This window comes from Nuphar pumila, chromosome 11 (genome assembly GCF_984573655.1).
Source record: "Nuphar pumila chromosome 11, dmNupPumi1.hap1.1, whole genome shotgun sequence".
In the NCBI taxonomy this organism is placed as follows: domain Eukaryota; kingdom Viridiplantae; phylum Streptophyta; class Magnoliopsida; order Nymphaeales; family Nymphaeaceae; genus Nuphar; species Nuphar pumila.
Genome location: NC_143259.1, coordinates 14,529,918 through 14,539,744, shown reverse-complemented (window position 1 = coordinate 14,539,744; position 9,827 = coordinate 14,529,918). Strand labels below are relative to the sequence as shown.

The 9,827-nt window shown below is 38.9% G+C and overlaps 1 protein-coding gene across 1 annotated transcript; it reads left to right on the top strand.

The window, feature by feature from the left end:
- Window positions 1–2,251: 2,251 nt before the first annotated feature.
- Window positions 2,252–8,955, top strand: LOC149822071 (uncharacterized). The gene is made up of 6 exons (XM_089980211.1): window positions 2,252–2,547; window positions 3,235–3,271; window positions 3,607–3,843; window positions 3,936–3,983; window positions 8,625–8,826; window positions 8,888–8,955. Exons 1-6 carry the CDS (start codon window positions 2,252–2,254, stop codon window positions 8,953–8,955), a joined length of 888 nt encoding a protein of 295 aa, XP_089836337.1.
- The last annotated feature ends 872 nt before the right edge of the window (window positions 8,956–9,827 follow it).

Below are 9,827 nucleotides of genomic sequence, written 5' to 3'. Positions count from 1 at the left end.
CTATGCGACGGAAGCCATCAACGCCCATTTCGATCTGTGCGAGATTATTTGGCCCCAAACCCTTGTTTCTAATTCGCGCTCAGCGGAGAAAAAGGAGGCGAAGGAGAAGAGAGCACTCTTCCTCTTCTCCCTCCCTCATACGCAGTGTTTAGCTCCAAACCCTCATTCCCTTATTCTCTCAATCTGAGGACCCAACTGATCTCATCGGAAATGCATCTTGTAAGTCGATCATCCCCTTCGATCAATGTAAGATCCCTCCCATCACCTTAAGATCCCTCCGATCATCATAAACTCATTCTAATCATCCCCATTGATCATTGTAAACAACGTCTGATCATCTTCATCGCATAGCGAGTGCTGGTGCCTGTTTGTTCTTCATAAAGCCTTGCTGAGGACAACCTCTCTTACAAGAAGAGCCTCATCGTCTGCTGCTACCAGATCACGGTCGAGACGATTGGCTGTGCACATTTGGATGACCTATGTGACACATGCAAATATAAGCTTATGTATGAATTAAAGTTCTTCTCCATAAAGGGCAACTGGTTAAGGATATCAATTGGCATCATTCGATCTTTCTGGACAGTGGTCGGATTTTTCTCTGAAATATGATCGTGCCCGTGATTGTCGAGACTGAGCCCGCGGTCGCTGAAGCTAGGGCTGCAAGATTCCTATGCCTGTCTCAGTTATTCGTGCATCGTCATCAAACACTAACATTTGAAACACAACATTTGACTATGGTCTGAATAAACATTGAACTTGGTATAATTGTTACGGAACAAACAAACAATGTCTTGTTCCGTCTTTTTTCTTCATTTCTTCGAATTCTTACCCTTAAGTATAAAACGCCCCGTATTATCACAGAATTTTCAAACTGATTCCCGTCGTTAACGGCCCTTTTCTCTCTCATGCTTTTATATATTCATGACCAACGTGTCCAAGTCACCGGATTCCGGCCATATCTCTGAAAGCGTCACTGAAATCCGGCACCGATTTGAAAGTCTATTCTGTCCCGGTAGAATCGCTCCACGTATCTGCTCCCTCAGTGTCAGAGCAGGGAAAAGGAGCCCAAGAAAACCCAGCTTTAACGTCACTTCCCATGTACTAAAATAACCCTAGGATGGTATCTTCTTGCTTGGTATTCATTATTCATTATTTTACATATATATATAATAATGTTTTCTGAACTAGTTATATATATTTTTTATCCAAGTCTTTCTAATCTGAAAAAAGAAGGCAGTTAGTAGGTTCGTGTAGCTCCTAGCTACTCATGTGCATGAGTGGTTTATTGGGGTTGAGCAGAGCGGATCTTAGCTGTGGAGATTGAAATCTGAGATGGGTTTTGACCTTTTTTGAGTATGTGCTCTTGTTTATGTGTGTGGGGTTTGAAAGCTGTGAGTGTGATGTCCATCATGATGCTTTTTTCTCTTATGTAAGCTAGTGTGGTGGTTGTAGATCTCATTGCATGAAAGATTGTGGTCTAGAAGAAACAGTGGAAGTCGTGTTTTTTCTTTATATATACTTTTAGTTTATGTTCATGCGTTTACATCTTTTTGATCTGAGAAACGGGCATTCAAGAATCAGGAATGAGAAAGTGTGCTTTCAGTTGGATACATGTGAAGTTCTGAAGAAAGGTTTGATTGCAGAGGAATGGGTATCAATGAATCGGGAATGAGAAAGTATACTTTCGGTTCGGTACATGTGAACTTCTGAAGAAGGGTTTGATTGCAGAGGAATGGGTATTCAAGAATCAGCAATAAGAAAGTTTGCTTTCAGTTGTTTGCATGTGAAGTTCTGAAGAAGGGTTTGACCGATTCGATGCCTAGCGTGTATTGAGATTTTGGTCGATGTGTTTAATGTGTTATGTCTCTTCAAGGAGAGTCCAGGAGGGAGTACTCGTCCACTATGAGCATCCTAATGTAACTTTAGATTTTCTATGGATGGTTATGCATGTGCCTGATTGTTTTCTAGGCTCCTGTAAGTGAAGTTTGTACTTAAAGCATCTTTCTGGTCTGATATCACTGTTGATCTAGCCGTTGCTTTGTATATGATCATGTGCAATGTCTATAGATGCTTGCATTCAGGATTATTGATCTCAAAACGACTAAGATCTAGCCAACAAGGGATTAAAATTGAGAAAAAAAGAAAAAGGGTGGTTGTAAATGGATATTCAACTATTCTTAGGGGGTGAAATCTGATTTTGTGACACATCTCTAGAGGGTGTATATGTTTGAGGTCCTGAGTTTTGGCAGATATGTGTGGTATATTCTCGCATTTGGCTGCAAAGTTTGCATTCTTCCCACCTAATCCACCTTCATATCAGGTTAGGAATGCGAATGGGAGGATGGTCCTTGCAAATATTCCTAGAGACGATGCAATGGATGTTCTGTTGTTGGACACTAAATATGGTAACAAGATTGTGGCATTGTATCTTAGGAACCCTTATGCCAGGCTGACGGTTTTGTATTCTCATGGGAATGCGGCTGATCTTGGGCAGTTGTATGACCTATTTGTGCAGCTCAAGGTGAACCTCAGGGTTAACTTGATTGGGTTAGTGCTCATTTTCCAGCTATTTAGATATTTGTCTGCTCCCTTACTTCAATGTGCGATTGTTACTTGGTTTTGTTTTCATGCGATACTGTGGTCATATTATAATTATACTTGGTTCTGTTTTCATTTGATATTGTGGTCACATTATGACTATACTCACTCTTTTTCATCCCCCACTTTCATGAAATGGTTTTTTAGTAACTTGGTCAGTTTGCTTTTTGATAATTATGAGGTTGTTGATTTAAATATAATTGAAGGACCTTATACCGTCTTCTTTTTTCCCTTTTTTTGTAAGCTTTCCCCATTCCTCTTGCCACTTTGTATATATGGCATCCATCTGTTCTTTCCCTGGTAGTTCACTGTAATTCTTCCTGTTACAAAGGTTTCCGTCATAGCCTTTTTGGAGTTTTAGTTCTTATAGATCACCATTTTGATATTTGTGCGGTCTATATTCTTGTTTCTGTGTTGTGGGTCGTTCTGTTCTTGGTATGGATGATTGTCCTCTGCTTGATTTGAGCATGTTTTGGTTTTTGCATGCCTACTTTGGTTTCTGGTGCATTTTCTTATCCACTTGTATGATGCCACGTTGATCTCTGCATTTCTTTTATCCACCGTTTCTGCCATGATTTTTTGTGGGCTGGATTTTTGTTTTTCTTTGCTTAGTCGATCTATGTGTTTGATCTGCAGATATGATTATTCTGGATATGGAGCTTCGAGTGGTAAGGTGAGCTGTTGTTCTTGGCTTGCGTTTCTTCAATTATTGATCACTAATCATGACATCATCAAGCATGACTTATAAGATGGAAGTCTTAAGTTAATTTAGTTTTACCAATAAATTTTAGGGTAATTGTCTTTTACGAGTTTGCAATCAATTCTTTGTCTTTTAAAAGTTACATCTAGAAAGTCTCGTCTCAAACATGGAATGTTGGTAGCGATTAAATTTTTTGCATCCCAAATAGGGCAAATGCTATCTTCTATTCAACTCCACGATTGCTGAATTTTTAGTTGAAGTATTTGATATCGTGACACAGAGCATGCTGATCTCTTTCTTATGAACAGCCTAGTGAAAAAAACACTTACGCAGACATAGAAGCAGTATATCAATGTCTAGAGACAGAATATGGAGTTAGTCAGGAGAGCCTCATTTTATATGGTCAATCTGTTGGGAGTGGACCAACATTGCACTTGGCATCTAGGTTGCCGAGGGTGAGAGGTGTTGTTCTTCACAGTGCAATACTTTCAGGTCTCCGTGTACTCTGTCATCTAAAAGTCACTCTTTGTTTTGACATTTACAAAGTAAGTTTGTCATCTTGGCTGGTATGGCTTCTTAATAGAATTCTCCACCTTTATAATCAATTTACTGATCAATAATGTGCTCTTTTATACAGAATATTAACAAAATTAAAAAGGTGAAATGCCCTGTACTCGTGATACATGTGAGTATTCTGTTCTTCTGACTTGATTTAATTTTATGTGAAACACATGAACTTCCAAAAGCCAAGTTTAATATTCTTTGCATATATCTTTTGTTGTTTTTCTTCTTGTCACAGCAGCTAATTATTACGTATTCACATGTAACCTTTTGAGAAATGATGTTTGGTGAAGAGAGAGTGACATATCAAAATCCTGTGCAACAATGCCGTTCAATATTTGACTGATAAAGGAAAACTTACGATCTATATCTTTTTCTTTTTAGATGTTGTAAACTAAGTTACATAAAAAATCCAAACAGATGTTAATTTTCAGAAGATCAGGACATTCTGAAGATCAGCAAAGTAGCCTTTGACCATAGATCTTTCTACTTTTTTCTTTCAAAAGACATTCTACTTGAGAATTAGGAAAACTTTCTCCTTTGGTGATGTTCATATCTTTCTCAAACTTTTGTAAGGCAATGGGCTTTGACACGTGTGACGTGTCAATGGAGAATATTTTAATAAATGATTGTCCTGTACACATTCAAAAAATTACATGCCAATACCCACTATCCTTCTCAAGATTGTTTCCACATGATATATCTGTATCATCAGATAACCATCTTGGAGACAAGACACCAACCAGTTGCAGTGGAAACACCAAGTGTTGGTCTGTTTTTTTCTTTTTTTGCTTGGAAATTTGGGTTAATCCTCCCTGTCCGTAGCTCATCTTTAGCAGTTGAAAATAAGAAGTCAAGGAAAAAAAAACTAATGGAGATAGAAAGATGGTCCCATGATGCCAATTTCTTGGATAACTAGGTGGTTCATAATTTAGTGTAGGTATAGATAAGTTAGGGCTGATACAGAATCTAATATAACATGCCTGAACATGACATTTTCCTAATTGGATATTGCATTGGCTTAGATAAAAGAAATGGCAACCAAAACTACCTCCTGTTTCACTTCCTATTTAGAGTTAAATGAGTGGGTCCCAAAGTAGACTCACAAAGGTTGGTTTAGCACATTCTGGAGAAGATAAATTGTGAAGTCGCTTAGCACCATCTCTGCTTTCAGCTGTCATAAGGGCCCATAAAAGAAACAAAGATCAGTTGCACAATTCCTTGAAATGAGGATGGCTTCAATTGCATGAAGATCCATTCAGGGTGTAGCCTAAGGCAGAGACATGCACTTGGAAGGTGTCTTCCTTTGGTTAACTGCCAAAGAACTTATTTGCAGCAATTGTTGAAGAAATATGATACAAAAGGAATCAGTAGGGACAAACATACTAGTTTTTCATAGGCTGGACCTTGAGCCACATTTTGCCATTGTTTTCTATCCATCTGTTTTTGTCAGATCTGGTGTTCGGTTGAGTAATTTTATGAGTCGTCTATTCTTGGAGTGCAACAAAGTACAAATAAAACCTTTTGTTTTTGTTCTAGACTCAATTTTTGAACTAATAAAATGTATATTGTGCTAAGGTTAGAAAGTTATCAGAATAAGATTATTACATATATGTTGCACTATGAAATTAGCTAGTACGGTTATAAGTTTGAAACATACAGTTTGGAGTTTTATAAAAAGAAAAACAGCGTTTTGTGTTATAGAAATAGTGAACATTGTATTTTCAAATCATTTACATAAGAGGTATGAGATGTACTTTCTACATTCAAATAAGATAATTGGCTATGTCCAAGGAAATCCCTCTGCTTTCTATTTTATACTATGACCTGTTTCTTCCACCACGTGTACACTTACGGCATACTGAAGTGCTATAATATTATGATGCTGTAGTAATTATTGTACTAGTCCCAATGAACTTTGTGGTTAAAAATGCTCTGGGGAAAAGCCAGATCTATTCACTGAGGAAGTCAATGATGTTCCTTGATCCCTGGAGGGCCTTCGTGGCATAATCCATTGTTGTTACTTTCCTCTCCCTTGGGTTTCTGGATAGTTGAATAAGGGGCAGCTTCTGAAGCTAATTGGATCTGATCATTCTTTGTTAAATGCCGTGACTTGATCACCCAGTGATCACATTCTGATCTATTTATATTGGTCTCTACCGTGGTAGAAATGTTCTCAGTGCCTGATCCAGTCACAGTTAGCATGTTCCCTGCTGTTTTGTTCCCCCTGCCTCCCGTTGCTTTTCTAATTGGATATTATGTGTTCACACATGCATTGAGGATATGGTATGCATTGTAACAAGGAGAACATTGTATGCCAATGTTAATTGCTTCAAAATTTGAGATAGGGAAAACCAAATCTGTAGGACTTTCTGGGTCTGCCCTGAACCTCCTGGACCAGTCATTGAAATGTTGAGCTAAGCTTGTCAAATACTTCTATGGCCTTTCCTGATGGCTGGTTAGACAGATTATTTTACACAGATTTCATTAAGATAAATGCTTCTCTTTTTGGTTCTAAAGAAGGCATTAATGCAGGTGTTGCATCTAAAGTTGTTCAAGTGGTGGCAAATGTTGGTAAGACTAGACAAAGACAGTGTTTATATGTTCAAGACAACATGCCCTGTGAATAATGCTTGGATATCATATCATCAGGTTTTAATCATCAGCATTTGTTTAATTAGAAAACTGACATGAGTTATAAATCATGCAATTGGTATATTGGAGTTAACTAACTGGTAAATCTGTGATAGAATCATCCTGTAAGGATTGAATGACTTGCATTCTGTCTGTAGATGCTGCCAAAAAGGGGGAAGCCATAATTAAAGAATACTGTGATATGACTATTCTGATATTGTGAAATTCTAGTTAGTAACTCATTAGTGCTTGCCCCAAGGGATTTGGTGCAGTGGAAGAAGCCTTGGCCACTAGATGGGTGGTCAGGACTCCATTCCCATAAGTTCCCAACCCCTTGCATTAATGAGGGCAAGGGATAAAAGTTGAGGGGTAAGCCCTTGCTTATAGCAGATCAAGGCTATTTGCTATTTACGATGTACCTACCGATCTGTCTCACCACTCTCCCTGCTTCTGAGGGTGAGGATCCTGGTCGAGAACTTGGCGGTTCCTCCCCTCCCAGACTCGCTCTGGCTTTCCCCTTGGGGGCCCATCCAATCTGAGTTCGCATTCTTCGGATCAGTTTTGCTGTATATGCCCATAAGACTGCATCGCTCACCTATCACCCACTCTCTGGGAAAGAACATGCCTGTGTTGACATCTTTCCGCACTTCAGGAGATGTTCCCTTGCTCAGCTGAAGCTAGGCGACTCCCTGGGGGCAAGGGGTACGCCATGGGTTTACACCATCGGGAAAGTGACTGTAAGTACAGCAGGCTTAGCAAGCGCGACTAGGTCTCTGATCCCGAGTGTGGTTTTCCTGTCCTTCATGGAAAAAACTCATTAATGCTTAAGTTCTTTGGTTGTTACAACACTTATGGCCAATGTTATGATTTTTCCCTTTGTGGAACCATGAATAAGTGACCTAGTTGCAGGAGTGAAAATGTACTGTGGAGCTTCTACAATGGATTTTAGTATGTCTGCTTAATTTTTTGGTTTAGAACAATGTATCCTTAGTTTAAAATTCAAATGAAGAGTGATTGTATTTGTGACACTGAAAATATACATGCAGTGTGCCATGTATTTGCATGTCAGAAAAAAAAGGCAACTGTCATAAGCACGATCAATATTCTTGATGCACATTGGGAGAACAATGAGTTTGACATTTCAAACGTGAGAAGACCTTGTATCATCAATTATGTCACATGGATATGGCTGCAGATATGGGGATACAGCCATTTTTATGAAGTTTTCAATATAACTTGTGTATAAGGGGATATGGAATGGAAGCCAAAACGAAGTATCCATGTGAAATAATGCAAACATTTTTTGTCATATTCTGTAAGAGCAGATGTGCTATGGTTGCCTGTTAAAAATTATCTTGCAAGATCAGGTGTACATCCCAAAGGGATAGCCAAGTCATTTGGGGATAAAATTGAACCAGATTGCAAGATGATGTGGGAGTAGCTGGGCAGTACTTCTTGGTCATTCTATCTGAGGGGAAATTGAGAAAAACTAATAATCTCATTCTCCATTTGAATGCTTGAAAGGGCCTTTTCTGCTTGTGTTTTTCTGGTAGAATCTTAACCAAAGTCTTTATGGAGTTCTACTGAATCTCCAAAGTTCATTCTACTCTTGACTCGGAGCATGTCTGCACGACCTGGTAAAAAATGGCTGGTGTTCCAGAGGTTTTTTGATTTCACTCTTTTAGCCTGGCCAATTTGTGCTCAGGGAAGCAGCATCCAAGTTTTCGCTGGCTCAACTCTGATGAGACTGCAAAAGATTAAGTTCTGTAGTTTGAGCATTGATTGTTTCCTTATCCAGGCATTTAATTATGATAGATCTTGTGATTTTATTAGAATTATGGCTAATTAGATGATAGCGTGAAAGCAACTGCCTCATAAAATGTGCTTATTTGCCTACTGATTTGTATGTTACATTGTTATGTATGCATGAGCATTTGACTGAGTTTGATCAGAAGCTTTTCCAGTATGGTGGTTATGTTAGAGCAGAAATAGATGTGCTTAGTTTTGCAAACATGGTAAAGTTTCTGCTTTGTTATTTTTTATTGCTTGCAGGAGTCCAACTTCATATAGTAGCCTCATACAAGAGGTACACTACACACAGATCAACAATTGACTTCATTAACCTGTGCAGGGTACTGAAGATGATGTAGTGAATTGGTTACATGGAAAGGGGTTATGGGAGTTAGCCAGACAACCGTATGAAGCCCTTTGGATCAAAGGGGGTGGACACTGCAACCTAGAGTTGTATCCTGATTACATCCGCCACTTGCGCAAATTTGTTGTTGAAATGGAAAATATAACCACCAAAATCCGGCTTGAGCAGATACGCAAAGGCTTTTCCAAACCACGGCATTGCAGATGCTGTAAATGCAGATTGTGGTGCTGTAAATTTAGGTTGCGATGGCTTAAGTTCAGATTTAGATGGCCCAGGTTTCAATGTCCCAAGTGGTCCAACTGTTTAAGACTTGAATGCTAACATTAGTTTCAGCTTTTAAAGCATGTAATCTTATGAGAGAGCGAGAGCACTAAAAGGGGCCTCCCATGATGTGCAATCAGGTGAAAAAGCTAATAAGCCTCTATTGCACTGAAGGATTTTAGTTTCTGAAATTTGGCATGGTGGGTGCAACTGGAAATGAAAATGGGAACTGCCCATTTGGTTTGGATTACATATGATCTTTAGTCTTTTACTCTAGTTTGTATTCTATTCTTTCATCATTTCTTTGGCTTAGGCAACTGATCTATTTGATGGTGGGTTGGGGGTGTTTCTTCATCAAACATCGATTTTTATCTTTGTTGGTCCATGTGGTGGTTGATCATATGGCATATCTACATCCAAGTTTTTTTTTTCTATGAAATATATTGGAAGAACCAAGTTTGGCAATATCTTGCTTAGTCATCTTGCGCCGTCCATCTTATCCCGATCTTTTCTTGGTCTGTGTTATAGTAACGTGGGCCCAAGAGATTGCATGGTCAAGTCTACGATGACCCTGAGAAGTGAGAACCATCTCTGTAAAGTTGGACCATGCTGGCACAATCAAATCAATCATGTCATTGTTATGCTGGCTCTTGTTTGCAATAACACGTCGTTTTGCTCTTCGCATTCACACTTTTTTGGAAAGCTGGCTGGGTTCACTCCTCAGTCCGACTCATGTTTCGTAGGCACAAATGAAATGGGCTTTTCCATAAAGGTCTCAAGGACAGTTCTTCTTCTTCTTCTTTTTAAGGATCTTTTGATAAATCTTTACCCAAAAAACGTCCTTGTTCCTCTTTCATCTTCTGAAAAACAAAAAAGGGGTGTGCATGTATGCGTGACATCTTTCTGTTTGTGTGTGCG